The following is a 17,964-nucleotide window of genomic DNA, read 5'->3' as shown; positions in this document are numbered from 1 at the left end:
GTGACTTTCTTGGTTTACATTGCATCAGATTTTGGTTCAGTAGCAAAAGTAATACAGTGCAAGATGTGTAATAGATGCACATGCTGGTGTTAAAAGGAATAGCAGAACTGAACTGAACTATAATTTGTAGGTTACAGTTACTACCTATACAAGGTACAAACTAGATAGCTGAACATAATAGTCAATTCTGCTATTTGCAGTGATAATAATTGTTCAACTTTTATATCTACTAAACTCATCTCAACTGTCTGTCCAATCAGCTGCCGAACTGAAGGTGAAAAATATCCAAAAAAATGATGCTGAAAAACATTATGATGCAAATACAGTATCTAATATTAAATGTGCTTCCTATTTCAGTTCTGTATATGTTTTGGTTTAATAATCTGAAGTCCGCCCATGAATGGTCTCAACGGCTCTGGTATAATAACTGAGCCATCTTCTTGCTGGAAATTCTCGAGCAAGGTAACTATCATTCGGGGAACTGCACATGCTGTGGCATTAAGTGTGTGAACAAACTGTGTCGGAGCTGCATTTTTGCCCTTTTTCGAACTTGATGATGATGATGATGATGATTCAGGACGATATCTTATTCCCAGCCGGCGGCTTTGATAATCTGTACAATTTGATGCACTTGATATCTGTTGGACAAAGAATATAGCTGATTAGAGTATTGTTAAAAGGATATAAAGAATCAAGTTAAGGCAGAACAGTGATTCAGTTCTATTTTAGTTCAAACTCTTCCCAACTTTCAGCAGTTGCGGAAATTAAGAACAGTTCAGTTCCACATGAGATATGTACAATTGTACGTGTGAAAAAAAAAAATGGTGCCATTGCCTACCTCACCATAACGACCCAATCCTGGCATCCAGGCCTCAACATCAAATTTACGATATGCAGGTGCACCTAGATCCTCAGATGCCATGTCCAGTGTCCTGCACACAGTACGCTTTGCTCATAAGAAATGGAGAGAAAACGAGTGTGCGTTTGGTGCACAGAAGTACTCAACAAATTAACGAAATATGCATAAATTGTTCCTCAAAGACATGATATTAAGATTCACACTTGAAATGAAATCCGAGCGATGAGAAGAGCTCTTCTTCAATTCCAATGAGTTCTTCATGGTATGAATCACTTTCATCTGGTCGGCATAGTATGAACATTTCCACCTTGCTGAACTGGTGAACTCGATAAAGTCCCCTGCAGCCGATCATTGACATTAATTACTTGATGCAGAAAATAAATATATGCACGACTATATGTGCTCACATATATAATTTTCAGATAATTAGAGATTTTTGATGGACAGTCAATGAAACTGGGAACTTAAGGCATAAATCGTCACAGAACCCCAGTTATAACGTTAACAATATATTTGGTGGGCTCATGGAATTCAATACTCCCTCCATTTCAATTTGTTTGGCCTACTTTCCTTTTTAGTCCGTGTCAAACGAAATGCCTCTATCCTTTTTAGTAACTCTTTAATGTCAACTTTCAACGTGGCATGTTTAGTACCACAAGATTAAAGGGTATTTTGGTATATTTACCATATCTTTAATTTAAGACTATAAGATTCAAAAAGTTTTTTTACTTTCTTAAACTCCGTGCCAAGTCAAAATAGTACATTAATAAGACCTGAACTACTCAATGTCTTGCGACTTTCATACTTGAATTGTTGGATGTTGTTATCACCCCACGACACATGGTATTTTTCGGAATAAAATCCCACAAAATTGGCACATTTTGCAACTTACCTAAAATTTTGTTTCTATTACCCCTTTATCTTCAATTTTTTCCCTTATTCAGTACCACCTAAATTAAACTAAACAAAAAGAAAACCATCTTCAAATCCTAGACAAATTTTATGGTCAAATTGCTTGATGAGATGAATTTTTTAAAAAAGGAAAAAATTTAATAAAGAATTTTAATGAAATAGGAATTAGGTCTTCCTAAAACATTGGATCTTTTAAACATGGGAAAAGGGTCAAATTTGCCCCTTCACTATGCAAAAGGAATCAATCTTACCCTCCATTATACTATTGGGTACAAAAGTACCCCATTGTTATATAAATGGTTCAAACATATCAATACTCTGCTAGGATTGTCCAAGGCGGACACCCTATCCCACGTGACAATGATGTTTTGATGAGGTAGACACCACGTGGCATTCCACCTCAGCGCCCCAACCAATTTTGCCCCTCCCCTCCCATCCTATCCACTTGTTCTTCATCGATAGCATTTACTTTTGTCTCCACCACCATTAACACCACTGTTTTGTTTACATACTTAATTCTGTGAGACAGAATCTTTTGTCAGAAACTATGTAGAGTCACACAAGAAGCTCTTAGAGCATGGATCTTCACAACCATCAACTTGTTAGCAGTAAAGAACAGTACATTAGTATTAATGACACACGGTGCTGTTGTAGCATCTGTTGTGACATTGAGTTACTTTTGTTTTTTGAGAAAGGTATCATCATATTGAGTTACTTTTATGAAGTCAACAACAACAACAAGCCCAGTGTATTCCCACACATTGGGGTCTGGGGAGGGTAAAATGTACACAATCCATACCGCTACCTTCGAAGAAGTAGAGAGGCTGTTTCCAATAGACCCCCGGCTCAAGATAAAGAATAGTAAACAAAATCGTGATGAAACGTGAAGCAGGATGGGTGGCTTAACAGGAGTAAAGAATAAGAAATAGTAAAATAGAACTCAGAGCAAATGAAATCAACAAGAGGGTCAATTATAGCAAATTAGAGATGAATAGCTCCATAATTCAATGGCATCAAAATTGATGATTGTTATTGGCACCGCAAAAGAATGATGCTAGTATTTCTCTATGTTTCATCGATAATCTTGGGATGGGCTGTTTGTAGCCACTCAACTGTAACATAACATGTCTTTGGTGGGTTTTTTAAAAAAAAAACTGGTAAGGTTGTATTCTTCAGCATTAAGGGTATGTTGGCCACCTCCAAAAATTCCACACTTCCTATATTAGATCTATGATTTGATCAGTATCCTCTATACATAACTGTTTAGACCAAAAGAGGAAAGATACAAGACAATTCCATTTAACTTTTTGAATGAAATTGGACCTATCTTCAAAACATCTACCATTCATTTCCAGCCATACAGACCACCATATACATGATGGAATTAGTTTCCACCAGCTTTGGTGGCTTTGAAATATCATAAGTCTATTGGTCCAAACATGTTCCTCATTGAGGAAGGATTGCTCACATATTGGCATCACATTTGTTAATTCTCACTGTTTTCTACTAGTTGTCACTTATAGTTGTTTACTGCTAATAGGACAAAAAAGAAATAAATGATACCTTTGTTATTTTGGTAGTATTTATAGTGTTAATGGCGGTGGTGGGAAAGGAAATGCTAGCGGTGATTGAACAAGTGGAGGGGAGGGAGGGATAAAAATTGTCGGGGCATTGAGGTGGAATGCCATGTGGCGTCCACCTCATCAAAACATCAGTGCCAGGTGGGATCGAGTGTCCATCATGGACAACCCTAACAAAGGAGGGGTATATTTGAACCATTTAGGTAACAATGAGGGGGATTTTTGTACCGATAGTATAAGGGAGGAAAAAATAAATCCTTTTCACATAGTAAAGGGGAAAATTTGACCCTTTTCCCTTTAAAAATGTTAGTTTTGAAATTATTGTTTGGTTCTACCTTTCGATATTCCAAGTATTGCTTGTTATGTTAAATTCTTATTGTTATTTTAGGATTACAGATTTTAATTACATATATTGTTATTGGTTAGCAGCCTCTCAACCTCCCAAGGTAGGGGATAAGTTCTATGTATGTACACTCTACCCTCCCCAGACCTCACTTATGGGATACACGGGTTATGTTGTTGTTTGATATTGTATTGGTTACAATTATGTCATCATTCACAACTGGTTTCTTCTTAGTGATTGAATTCTTTTTGATGTTACTGTTATTTTGGAGTTGACGATTTTTAATTGGGCTTATTATTATTGGTCAGATTTTATAGTGATTTGCAATTTGGTTTACTATTATTTAATAATTTATTCTGGTGTTACTGTTATTATTGGGATATGATTTTCAATTGGATTTTACTATTATCAACAAAAAATAGCCAGGTTTGAAGAAGGGAGAAAAAAAAATCTAAAAAGATGGATGAGGGAAAAAAGAAAGAACAAATAGGAAGATTTTTTTTCAATTTTTTCTATTATGTTAATAGTTTAGTGCTAACTGTTATTTTATGATTGCCTTGTTAATCGTGTTTATTGTAAGATAAAACTCTTATCATTATTTACAAATGGGTTTATTGTTTTTATTAGTCTCCTTTGGTGTTATTGTTATTTAGGATTACATATTTACATGTTGCAACTGGATTTTACTATTATTAGCACAAACTTAAAAATTTTGAAGAAATCAAGAAAATTGAATAAGAGAGAAAAATAAGGAATAACATTGATTAATACAAAAGGTGAAGGGAAAATGCCATATGGCGGCTTTTTTTGCCTAATTTTAGCTCTCTCACACGCCACAAATGAGAGTAAATCCACTCTTCCATGCCGCTTGGCATTCCGGGAGGTTTTAAATTTAGGGGTAATGGCAATGTTCCATAATGTAAGTATGAAAGGTGCAAAGGGGGGATACGTATTTCTCTTTATATTTAGCATATGTCATCATAGTTTATTAAGTGAAGAACGAAAAGATTTTTTTAAAGGACAACTGGAAAAGAAAAGATGAACGGAAAGATAAGAAGTCGCAAGTAACCTAGTTGCAGCTCCTGCAGCACCAGCCTCAGTTCGGAAGCAATGGGAGAAAGCCACATATTTCAATGGTAGTGAAGACTCAGACAGAATGGAGTCCATATGTATACCGCCTACTGGAATCTCAGCTGTGCCAATCAGGCACTGATCACTATTTTCGATAGAGTACACCTATCAGCCGTTTAGTAAAATATCACTGATCAGCTAAACCAATTTAACAAATTCATTTTAGTGAATGATATCTCTTTTTTTTCTCCTTCCTCAAGCCCCCCCAAAAAAGAAAAAATCACAAAGTGTACCTTGAAAGAAAAAGAAAGTGAAACATACAGAGTTATACATTTAATACACTAAAGACTAATATGTTGCAAGTATGAGGTTCAAAATATGATTCACGTAAAGAGGTTGCTCTATTATCAATTAAGTAATATATTTGCATATGAAGTTAAAACCCCCAAGGCCCAAACTATGAAGGGAAAATAAGAATCTAGCTTCAAAGAACAATGTCAAGGTCATTCAACTCTAATTTCAGTAAAACCAGGGTTACCTTGGAAGCTCAAGACTTGGTTTGAGTAAAACAATCAATTCAAGTGAGAAAAGATATTATGCTCTTCAAAACAAATATATTAGTTGGCTTTTATGGTCATCTCTCAACCTAATTTTCAAGCAAAGTGATAACACCTAAGTTACAGACACAGTGGCAATGTTCACACTAGAAGATCAGAAGGAAAGATCACAGATTGTTGATGAGATCATACAAATGGCATCAACATTGGTGAAAGACAAACCTGAGTGTTTGTTCCACGGGGCTGAAATCCACATTTTTCCACCACAGATGACCGTACAATCTCAGGAGTTGTCAGAGGTGTAAAACCTCTTTTCATGGCCTCTGAAACTGCCCAATTTACAAGACCCATCTCTAAAAGAACTGCTTCATTTTTCAAGTAATAGAATTTGGACCCACTGACCTGAAAAGCAAATTTAACTTAATCATGAGCAAACTAAATCAAGAATTCAAGATTTCCTGTATGTAACCAACCCAACTTCTGAAAGAAAAACTGCACCCAAGGGTGTGCCTAGTGGTTCAATGAAGTTGGGTTGAGCACCATGAGGTCTCAGGTTCAATTCCCAACAGAGACAAACACTAGGTGATTTCTTCCCATTTGTTCTAGCCTTAGTGGACAGAGTTGCTTCGTATCTTGGTACCTGTTGCTGGTGAGAGGTGGCAGGTATCCCGTGGAATTAGTCGAGATGCGCGCAAGCTGGCCCGGACACCACGGTCATCCAAAAAAAAAATCTGAAAGATAGAAGTGATAGCAGGTCAATCTTCCTATGTGGTATACAAACTTAATCATGTCCTTAGATCTTTGGATGCAAGGCTTCTGCCAAGAAACAAAGTAGTGGAAGACTAGACGTACAACCAGCAAACACAGTTTACTAACAGCTTGGCTTAGACTGTATCAAAGCCAGTGGCTATAACACTAGGAATGATAACTTGAAGCAGAAAGATATTGAGAAGAACATGGTCCAGTATGCAAAGGGTCATGGTGAGGAAGAGGCATATTTTTTTCAAAACAAAATGGATTGTATTTGTTAGAATATGAGTAAAAATAGGAATAGTATATGCAAAATCCTATTTGGAAAAGGATTGTACTATAGTGTCTATAAATAGGGTCTCAGTGTAATTATGTAGACACACAATTTCAATAATATTTTCTCCATTAATTCTCACATGGTATCAGAGAATTGGTGAGAAACATCAGACCGGTGATTGTTTTTCGTCAAATTTAATTTTGTGGGTTGTGTGAAAAATACAACACCACCAAGAGGATCGGAAAGATCAGGCGACTAAAACCCGACCAAAATCGCCGGAAAAGTACCATCCACGCGCCAGCCGGAATCCCAAAATTCCGACGAGATCTACTTCACGCGCCGGTGTGTAGATAGTCTCCGGTCAAATTTTTGAGTTTTTCTTTCTTCTGTTGGGGTCGCCGGTCTATTCCTACTCCGACCATATATTCTTTTCCAGATTCCGATCGCCGGAACCTAAATTCCGGCGACTTCATAATATTTCTGGTTACTGTCTTCTGTTTTCTGTTTCCAGTGGCAACCAATTTCTTGGGGTTTTCAAGTTAAATTCCCAAGATGTCTTTCGCGCATGATATTTTTAGCTCCAAAAATACTGGAATTGAAAGTTCAAGCCCTATGATCACTTCCGAACCTTTAATGGGAAGTTCAAATTATTTAGCCGGGCTTCCTCGGTTGAGTTGTGGTGCAAAGGTCAAGGTGTCCAAGATCACTTAACGAACAAGGCTAATGTGGTAGATGAAAAGGGAAAGTCTAGCGCGGAAGATGTGAAAGCTAAAGAGCAATGGGAGAAAGTTGACGCTCAATTATGTAGTCTCTTATGGAGATCTATTGATTCCAAGTTGATGCCTGTGTTTCGTCCATTCCAGACGCGCTATTTAATTTAGGAAAAGGCTCGTGCTTTATACACTAACGACATATCTCGTTTTTATGATGTGATAGCTCGAATGACCAACTTGAAGAAACAGGAATCCGATATGTCTACTTACTTGGGACAAGTACCCGCAGTCATGGAGGAATTTGATACATTGATGCTCATCAATGCGGATGTAGAAAAACAACAAGAGCACAGACAGATGTTTTTAGTTCTTACACTTGCTGGACTTTCTACTGATGTTGTACGTGATATGAGAGCCTAATCGACCATCCAATAATGCTCATATTGCCCAAACAAAATAAGAGGAGTTCCCCCAGTATAAAGCAAGTAAGCAGACATCTCCACAAGTAGCCTCAGTTGCCCAGCCTGATGCTTCTGTTGCTGGTAATCCTTTTGCTTATGTTTCACAGTCTAGTACTCCTGGATCATGGGTTGTAAACTCAGGTGCTTCTGATCATATTTCTGGTAACGAATCACTTTTGTCTGATATTGTTTATTCACAATCTCCTCCTGCTATTACTTTAGCCAATGGGATACGAACAAAACCCAAAGGAATTGGACAAGCCAAACCCCTATCTTCTGTCACTCTAGACTCTGTTCTTTATGTCCTTGGTTGTCCTTTTAATCTTACATCTGTTAGTCGTTTGACACGTGCCCTTAATTGTAGCATAGCTTTTCTTAATGACTCTTTTCTAATGCAGGACCGCCAAACAGGACAAACGATTGGTGCAGGACATAAATCACAAGGCCTTTACCATCTTACCTCTTCAAATTCCTTCACAGCATGCTCCGTTACAGACCCTCCAAACCTAATTCACAAACGTTTGGGACATCCGAGTCTATCCAAGCTGCAAAAGATGGTGCTTAGTTTGTCTAGTTTATCCACATTAGATTGTGAGTCATGTCAACTTGGAAAACATACCCATGCTACTTTCCCACGTATTGAGAGTCGTTTAGAGTCTATTTTCTCATTAGTACATTCTGATGTTTGGGGTCCTAGTAAAGTCAGTTCACCTTTAGGTTTTCGTTATTTTGTTAGTTTCATTGATGATTTTTCAAGATGTACTTGGGTTTTCTTAATGAAAGATCGTTCTGAGATATTTTCTATATTCAAAAGTTTTTGTGCTGAAATACAAACTCAATTTGGTGTTTCTATTCGTACTTTTCGTAGTGACAATGCCTTAGAATACTTATCCTCTCAGTTTCAGGAGTTTGACTCATCAAGAAATTGCTCACCAGACATCTTGTCCGTACACCCCTCAACAGAATGGTATAGCAGAAAGAAAAAATAGGCATCTTCTTGAGACTGCTCGCACTCTTCTCATTGATCCCATGTTCCGCTGCAATTTTGGGACAATGCAGTCCTCACATCTTGTTATCTAATTAATAGAATGTCATCATCTTCCCTTCAGAATAAGGTTCCCCATTCTATATTGTTTCCACATTCACATCTCTACTTTATCCCCCCTCGTGTCTTTGGGAGCACATGTTTTATCCGTAACTTAACCCCTGGAAAAGATAAATTAACCCCTAGTGCTCTCAAGTGTGTCTTCCTTGGTTACTCTCGAGTTCAAAAAGGGTATCGTTATTATTCACTAGATCTTCGACGCTACTTTATGTCCGCCGATGTCACTTTTTTTTTAATCTCGACCTTACTATATATCTTCTTATCATCCTGATATCTCTGAGATTTTACCCGTATCTCCAGTCTTACCCGCACCATCCTTGGTCTTACCCACATCTCCAGACTTAACCGAACCAACCTTTAAGGAATCAACGGTAACTTCTACGTCTCCTGCTACTGTGCCACCACTTCTGACTTATCATCGTCGTCCGCGTCCACCATTAGTCCCAGATGATTCATGTCATGCGTCGGACGCTGCTCCTACTGCGGACTTGCCTTCTTCTAGCCAATCAATTGCACTTCAAAAAGGTATACGTTCCACTCATAATGCTAACCCACATTATACTTTCTTGAGTTAACATCGTTTATCATCACCCCATTATGCTTTTGTATCATCTTTATCATCTATTTCCATACCTAAGACTATAGGTGAAGCACTTTCTCATTCAGGATGGAAGCAGGCTATGATAGATGAGATGTCTGCTTTACATGCAAGTGGTACTTGGGAGCTTGTTTCTCTTCCTGCAGGTAAATCTACTGTTGGTTGCTGTTGGGTTTATGCAGTCAAAATTGGTCCAGACGGTAAGGTTGATCGGCTTAAGGCTCGCCTTGTTGCCAAAGGATACACACAAATATTTGGGCTTGATTATAGTGACACTTTTTCTCCGGTGGCTAAAATAGCATTTGTCCGTATTTTCCTGTCCATTGTTGTCGTTCTTCATTGGCCTCTTTATCAGTTGGATATTAAGAATGCTTTTCTGCATGGTGATCTTGAGGAAGAAGTCTATATGGAGCAACCACCTGGTTTTGTTGCTCAGGGGGAGTCTAGTACCCTCGTATATCGATTGCGCAGGTCACTCTATGATCTGAAACAGTCTTCTTGAGCTTGGTTTGGAAAATTCAACACAGTAATTCAGCAGTTTGGCATGATTCGTAGTGGAGCTGATCACTCAGTGTTTTATCAACAATCTTTACCAAATTTGTGTATTTATCTGGTGGTTTATGTTGATGATATTGTTATCACCGGCAATGATGAAGATGGTATCTCTAAATTGAAGCAACATCTCTTTCAGCACTTTCAGACCAAAGACCTCGGCAGACTAAAATATTTTCTAGGTATTGAGGTTGCACAGTCCAGATCAGGTATTCTTATTTCTCAACGCAAGTATGCCTTAAACATTCTTGAGAAGACAGGAATGATGGGATGTAGACCCATTGACACTCCTATGGATCCAAATGCCAAACTTCTACCAGGACAGGGGAGCCACTCAGTGATCCTGAAAGGTATAGGCAGTTGGTTGGAAAGTTGAATTATCTCACCGTGACTAGACCTGACATATCCTTTCCTATGATTGTTGTAAGTCAATTTATGACTTCCCCCTGTGATAGTCATTGGGATGCAGTTGTTAGTATTCTGCGATATATAAAGTCAGCTCCAGGTAAAGAACTACTCTTTGAGGATCGAGGTCGCGAGCATATCATTGGATACACAGATGCTGATTGGGCAGGATCACCCTCTGATGGGCGTTCTACCTCCGGATATTGTGTTTTAGTAGGAGGTAATTTGGTGTCTTGGAAGAGTAAGAAACAGAGTGTGGTTGCTCGATCCAGTGCAGAAGCAGAATATCGAGCAATGGTTGTAGCAACTTGTGAGCTAGTTTGGATCAAACAGTTGCGGGGAGAATTAAAGTTTGGAGAAACCGGTAAGATGAAACTTGTGTGTGATAATCAAGCAGCCCTTCATATCGCATCAAATCCAGTGTTTCATGAGAGGACTAAACACATAGAGATTGATTGTCACTTTGTCAGGGAAAAGATACTCTCAGGAGCTATTGTTACAAAATTTGTGAAGTCAAGTGATAAACTGACGGATATCTTCACCAAGTCCCTCACCGGACCTCGTATTAATTACATTTGTAACAAGCTAGGTACATATAATTTGTATGCACCAGCTTGAGGGTGAGTGTTGGAATATGAGTAAAAATAGGAATAGTATATGCAAAATCCTACTTGGAAAAGGATTGTACTATAGTGTCTATAAATAGGGTCTCGGTGTAATTATGTAGACACACAATTTCAATAATATCTTCTCCATTAATTCTCACAATATTGATAATATACAGCCACTAAGTTAGTTCTACAACAACAACAACAACAACAAACCCAGTGTATTCCCACCTAGTGGGGTCTGGGGGGGTAAGATGTACGCAGTCCATACCTCTACCTCTGATGAAGTAGAAAGGTTGTTTCCGATAGACCCCCGGCTCAAGGCACGAGATACCACACAAACACATAGTGCAGCACAGAAGCAGATTACATAACATAAATACGGCACCCATAAGTAATATAAAGCAGAGGAAAGCAGGGGAAAGCACACAGATTCGTAATACAACATGGAACACGGAACACGGAATCATGACAAGAATAAAACCCCCACCAAGTAATTCCCTACACTAGCGACCCGAACTGGCCCTAATCCTCTGCCGTAATTCGCGTCCTCCAGACCTTCCTATCTAGGGTCATGTCCTCGGTGAGCTTTAACTGTTCCATGTCCCGCCTAATCACCTCACCCCAGTACTTCTTCGGCCTACCCCTACCCCGCCTAAAACCATCCAACGCTAGCCTCTCACACCTATGGACCGAGGCATCTATGCCCCTCCTCTTCACGTGTCCGAACCATCTCAATCGTGTTTCCCGCATCTTGCACTCCACTGAAGTCACACCAACCTTCTCCCGGATAGTCTCATTCCGAACTCTATCCCCTCTAGTCAGTCCACACATCCAGCGCAACATCCGCATTTCTGCCACCTTCATTTTTTGGATGTGGGAGTTCTTAACTGGCCAACACTCCGCTCCATACAACAAGGCCGGACGGACTACCACCCTGTAGAATTTGCCTTTAAGCTTGGGCGGCACCTTCTTATCACACAACACCCCCGACGCGAGTTTCCACTTCATCCATCCCGCCCCAATACGGTGCGAGACATCCTCGTCAATCTCACCGTTACTCTGGATCACGGACCCAAGATACTTGAACTTGTCCCTCTTACATACCTCCTGAGCTTCCAGCTTCACTACTACCTCATTCTCCCGCCTCACGTCATTAAACTTGCATTCCACATACTCTGTCTTGCTTCTGCTCACCCTGAACCCTTTAGACTCAAGAGTTCGCCTCCACACCTCTAATTTGTCATTCACACCCCCTCGAGTCTCATCTATCAGAACTACATCGTCTGCAAAAAGCATACACCACGGCACCTCCCCTTGAATACGCCGCGTCAACACATTCATCACCAACGCAAACAAAAAGGGACTAAGAGTAGATCCCTGATGCAATCCTGTCAGGACAGTGAAATGCTCCGAGTCTCCTCCCGCCGTCCTCACCTGGGTTTTCGCTCCATCATACATATCCTTAATTACTCTGATATATGCCAGCGGTACCCCACTCACCTCCAAGCATCTCCAAAGCACCTCCCTGGAGACTTTGTCGTAAGCCTTCTCCAGGTCGATAAACACCATGTGCAGATCCTTCTTCCTCTCCCTATACTGCTCCACCAACCTCCGTACCAGGTGGATTGCCTCCGTCGTCGAGCGGCCGGGCAGAAATCCGAACTGGTTCTCCGAAATAGACACTATCCGTCTCAGCCTCACCTCGACCACTCTCTCCCAGATCTTCATCGAGTGACTCAATAACTTAATCCCCCTATAGTTATCGCAACTCTGAATGTCCCCCTTATTCTTATAGAGAGGGATCATGGTACTCCACCTCCCCGCCTCGAGCATCTTTGCCGTCTTGAAAATTTCATTAAACAATCCAGTCAACCACCTTACACCAGCCTCTCCAACGAACTTCCAAAACTCCACCGGTATCTCATCCGGCCCCGTCGCCCTACCCCTTCGCATCCTGCGGACAGCCTGTCTAACCTCTTTTACCTTAAAACGTCTACAATAGCTAAAAACCCGACACTCCTCTGAGTGCTCCAGTTCCCCTAACACAATAGCTCTATCCCCTTCGTCATTCAAGAGCCCATGAAAATACGACTGTCATCTCTTCTTGATGTGGCCGTCCTCCACCAACACTCTACCGTCCTCCCCCTTAATACACCTCACCTGATCGAGGTCACGACCCTTCCTCTCCCTAGCCTTAGCGAGTCTAAACAACTTTTTCTCCCCCTCCTTTCCCCTGTAACCCTGCATACAAGCTCTCAAAAGCGGCCGTCTTAGCAGCCGTGACTGCTGACTTCGCCTCCTTCCTCGCTAGCTTGTACTCTTTCCTGTACACCCGCTTCTCCTCTTCGTCCTTACTTTCCACCAACTTAGCATACGCCCCTTTCTTGGTCCCCACTTTCTTCTCCACCTCTTCATTCCACCACCAATCCCCCCGATGGTGCCCGGCCCGGCCCCTAGAAACACCCAACACCTCACTTGCATTCTCCCTGATGCACCTTGCCGCCCTGTCCCACATACTATCCACGTCCCCCCTACACTCCCACACCCCCATTCCCGCCAACCTCTCCCCTATCTCCCACGCATTCACTGGCGTCAGGCCGCCCCACTTAATTCTCGGTCTACCCTCCTTACTCCTCCTCTTTCTATTCTTCTTTATACCCAAATCCATAACCAAGAGCCTATGCTGGGTCGAAAGATTCTCACTCGGGATGACTTTACAGTCCTTACACAACGCCCTATCCCCTTTCCTAAGCAACAAAAAGTCAATCTGAGTCCTGGCTACCGCGCTTCTAGGTTACAAAAAACAAATAGCTAGGGTGAGAAAGAATACCTCAGCTGCAGCATCAAAATCGAACAAATCTAGCTCTTTCCCCAGTTGGACGTGGTCCTTAACAGGAAAGCTAAACTCAGCAGGCTTACCAACCTGAAACATGAGGGATGCAAATGAGGCTAGAGCGGGACCAAAACAATTGTGGTCTGCACGCCTGTGTATATCAAACTAGACGTACCATTTTCCTGACTGTTGAAGAATCTTCCCCTCCTAATGGAACATCTGGATGTGTCATATTAGGTATGGATTGTGCTTCTTGCTGTAGCTCATCTGTAAGTTTTAGCAGTTCTTCTTCCAAAGTAACAAGTTCTTCCTTCAGATTCTTACCTGACGAAAAATACAATTCGAATAATGAATAACCTAGCCAACAAAAACTTCAAGGTGGACGTAAAATAAGAGATGAACCTTCTTCAATGAGCTTCTGGCGCTCTGAGGGTTCTAGTTTTCCTTTCATCTTGTTTGCGACTGCATTTCTCTCTGCTCGTAGCTTTTCAACCTCCTGTAATCTGTGAGTAACAATTAGCTAAAATTGAGAATAACCAGTTCTATAAAAATCATTCACGCATGTGCATGTGTTGCTTCTATGAATAATAAATCAAAGCTCTAAGAATGCAACACAAAAGACAAAAACACCATGAAATAATCAAGACAATGGTAATGTGCAGAAATTCTGTTCCTTTTGTCATGCACCAATTATCCTATAATGCAAAGAGAATGCAAGATGGACAGGGAAAGGAATCTCTACAGAGGACAGGACCATATCTTGGATATAAATGAACTTTACAAGCAGTACACAGCGGTTCACATCCATTAATCAATTAAAAGCCACCTTTTACCTATATCAGCAATCACTTTTGCCAAAAGTAAGAACTACTAACGCAGAGCTTCTTTTAAAATGTGGTTTACACAGTTGCAAGGAGGGAGGTTGGAACGGTCCCAGAACCAACTACAAGAAAACGGGAGAGAAACGTAAGAGAAATTCTCATACTCCAGAAACATAAGAGAAATTCTCATACTCCATAAGACGTAAGAGAAATTCTCATACTCCTCGTGACGGATTTTCAAACTTATATCATGAGCTCTGTTACCCACATTACAGAGTCATAGACAGATCTTACAATTTTTAATTAATTCGATTATAGTATGTGTATATGCATGTAAAATATTGAATATTTGCAAAGATTATGCAAGGATGCAGTAGCCAATGCACAGAATCCTTTAGCTAAAATGTAGACTTGAAGCTACAATTTCAAGCTAAAAGTTGAACTAAAAGCACAACTGATTATGACTATTGAAGATAGACAGAAAATATCGATGGCAGGGAGAATATATCTTTTTGTTTTATAACCATGGTGTCCGCAAAAGCTTGTACACCTCGACTAATTCCCTGGGAAACCTGCCATCTCCCACCACCCACCAGGAACAAGTTCCACGTACCGTTGTCCACCAAGGCTAAAACACATGAAAGGTTACGACTTTATTGCCAAAAGAAACGAGTGAGAAAATTGACCTGTAAATATTATAAAAAGGTCCCGGACAGATCTTCTTCTGAATAAAATTTTCCATTATAGTATGCACATGTGTGTAAAAATGTTAAATGCTTGTGAAGATTATACAATGATGCAGTAGCTAGTGTTCAGGATCCTTTTGGCTAAAAGTTCGACTTAAGTTACATTTTCAATTTAACAAATTGAACTAGCAGCACAGATGAAATATGAATTTTGAAGATAGATGCTCCCTCCATTTCAATTTTGGCCAACTTTCATTTTTAGTCCGTTTCAAAAGGAATGCATCTTTCTTTGTCGGCAACTCCTTAATGTTAATAATTTTCGAAGCATATTTAAGACCACGACATTAAAAAGCACTTTGTTATATTAGAAACTCTGGTCTATTTATTTAAACTCCGTGTCTAAGTCAAATTAAAAGGCAGTGAACAAGTGAGATAGAAAATTGACCTTCTGAACATTGAGCAACTTGTCATAAAGCTGAACAACAAGCTCCAGATTAGCATTAGAGTTCCTATTCTTAATATTAAGGGCAACGGAGTCCTTATTATCTCTTATCCACTTGAAATCAATTGCCGCTTTCCATTGAGGCTTCACCACTACATATTCACCGCCGCAAAGCAAACTTGAGCATTTTAACAAAACTAAACTAAACTAAAGTAAAAAAGTTATCAGTATAAATTTACCTTGATTTTCATGTGTAACGGCGGCGGCGGAAGTAGAAAGGGATCTAATGGCAAGAGGGAGGAGAGGACGAGGATAGTAAGGTAATAGACGGAAGGTTAGGGTTCTGAGGGAATGGAAGGTTGTTCCGGTGAGGCAGGAATGGAGTACCATAGCTAAAGTTTTCTGCTTCTTTTGGCGTCGATGCTGATGCTGGTAACGCAAACCTGTGACTGCTTTTCTTCCGCTTATTTATCTCCCCCATTATTCTTTTCTGTTTTTTTGTTTTTGTCCTATTTTAAAATAAAAAGAGGACAGAGTTTCGGGAAAAAACAAGAAGTTTTTACTAGGGTGTGCATCAATATTGATTTGGTTCCCTTTTATATATTATCAATTTAATTTATTTATTTTTTATTTTAAAAGTATTAAATTAATAAAATAATTGTTATTAATTTAATTGATAAGAAAATATTTTCATAATTTTTTTATGTTCTCTTATTTTTATTTGTTCTACAGTATTTTTATGCATGAGATCTCCACAAATTATAAGCACTAAAACAACAAATATAAGATTCAAACAGCAATAAGGTATGTATTTATATTGAAAATCACTATTATAATAGAAATATAATTTTATTGGGTTATCGATTTCACCATTAACTAAAATTTTACAACCGAATTGATAGTTCAATTAAAAAAATTATAAAATTATTTAAAAATCATTAATTCAATACCCGATGCTGATAAACAAATACGAACATTTTTATAGATTCGATTTATCAGTTGAATAAATTTTTGCATGCCTCTAATTTTTGCACCAAAGAACATTTTATATTCGAATGTTTGTAAATGTTTATAAGAGATTGAGTAAACTCGGTGGTTTAACTAAGTGACCTGGAAAATTATTAGCAATTGAGGTTAAATATATACTTATTGTTATATTTATAATTTTGAATATACAATCAGATCTTTCTACAATTGCAATATTTGTCCGAAAATCTCATAGCTGTTATAGAGAGTTGTTATTATTTCTGTATATTAGCATTCAAAATTAGATGTTATAAGCAAAAGTATGTAAAAATAGAATGAACACGAATATGAAAAATGAGAATATTAGTAGTCTTTTTATGGTGAAGTTATGAAATAACTAATGTAGATAATTTAAACATATTTTTTTCTTTAAATTAGATAATCCTAATTAAAAGTTACTAAACGCATGACATTGACAATGATTACCATAAATATTTAAGTATTTTATTTTATACATAGTATGCTTTCTATAAAATATTATAGTATTATATAACATTTAAGTATGTTGATATGGAGAAGTAATTTTATAAATAATGTATCACTATAATAAATGACTAGAGCCATCAAAATAGGCTTGACCCTTAAGGCCGGTCCAATCCAGCCCGCTACAAGGGTTAGGTTGGTTGTGATTTTTGAACCATTTAAAACTGGGGCTTACAAGCCCAGCCCAAGTCGGCCCGATGACTCTTGAGGCTTGACTGAGGCTGGATCGGCCTGTGGACCAAAATACTAATTAATTTAAATTAAAAATAAATGAATATTGCAAAAGAAAAAGTAGTACTATGAATAGTAGTTATTGGATAAGTAGTACTTAATGAATAGTAGTTAAATCATTAAGTATAGGTGTTTTATTTGTTATTGTTATTCAATTTAAACTAAAAATTAAAGAAAATTGTAAACAAAAAAGAGTTTAAAATATAAATAGTGATTACTCAATAAATTTTACCTAATATCTTACATAATATTTTACTCATTTAGCATTAAATGACAAATATTAAAATTTCTAATCATAAATATGAAAATTGCATCCATCATGAAATGTTCAAACATTTATTGTAGCTACTCGAAATCAATTGCAAAACATTACCCAAATTCAAAGCGATAATATTTTTAAGTGAATTTTAAATATTATTAATTCTTGATATATAACTTTTTGTTATTGTTCAACTTATTAAATTTGCATATGAATTTAGATGAATGTTGATGTTAATTAAGATAATGTAATCAATGAATTTAAATGTGTTTGATAATGTATTGGAGTTGAAAATATTATAAATCATCGTAGAATTATGTAATTTATAAAACAATATGTTAGAAGTAGAGGTGTACAGACCAAACCATCAAGTCAAACCGAACCGATGA

General features: G+C 38.4%; 1 protein-coding gene across 2 annotated transcripts; it reads right to left on the bottom strand.

Annotated features, from left to right (window-relative positions):
• Nucleotides 1–89: 89 nt before the first annotated feature.
• On the bottom strand, nt 90–16,143 carry LOC107867448 (serine--tRNA ligase, chloroplastic/mitochondrial). Of its 2 annotated transcripts, XM_016713699.2 has the most exons (10): nt 15,816–16,143; nt 15,580–15,728; nt 14,030–14,123; nt 13,803–13,951; nt 13,625–13,717; nt 5,545–5,724; nt 4,764–4,930; nt 1,063–1,197; nt 839–932; nt 90–638 (listed from the first exon to the last, which is right to left on the bottom strand). In XM_016713699.2, exons 1-10 carry the CDS (start codon nt 15,964–15,966, stop codon nt 354–356), a joined length of 1,497 nt encoding a protein of 498 aa, XP_016569185.1. In that variant the 5' UTR covers nt 15,967–16,143; the 3' UTR covers nt 90–353. The 2 variants fall into 2 exon arrangements, with proteins under 2 accessions (XP_016569185.1, XP_016569186.1); XM_016713700.2 differs by lacking the exon at nt 15,816–16,143 and having other exon boundaries at nt 14,030–14,130; nt 15,580–15,719.
• Between the last annotated feature and the right edge of the window lie 1,821 nt (nt 16,144–17,964).

Source organism: Capsicum annuum, chromosome 4, assembly GCF_002878395.1.
Source record: "Capsicum annuum cultivar UCD-10X-F1 chromosome 4, UCD10Xv1.1, whole genome shotgun sequence".
Classification (NCBI taxonomy): Eukaryota; Viridiplantae; Streptophyta; class Magnoliopsida; order Solanales; family Solanaceae; genus Capsicum; species Capsicum annuum.
The sequence above is the reverse complement of the archived record's forward strand: the minus strand, read 5'-3'. Positions and strand labels throughout refer to the sequence as shown.

Excerpts from the sequence above, each read along its gene's own strand:
- LOC107867448 (XM_016713699.2), bottom strand. The coding sequence starts at position 15,966 with ATGGTACTCCATTCCTGCCTCACCGGAACAACCTTCCATTCCCTCAGA. Across the intron at positions 13,952-14,029 it reads CCAGAAGCTCATTGAAGAAG|GTAAGAATCTGAAGGAAGAA; the intron begins GTTCATCTCTTA and ends ATTTTTCGTCAG. Across the intron at positions 4,931-5,544 it reads CCCGTGGAACAAACACTCAG|GTGTACTCTATCGAAAATAG; the intron begins GTTTGTCTTTCA and ends AACGGCTGATAG.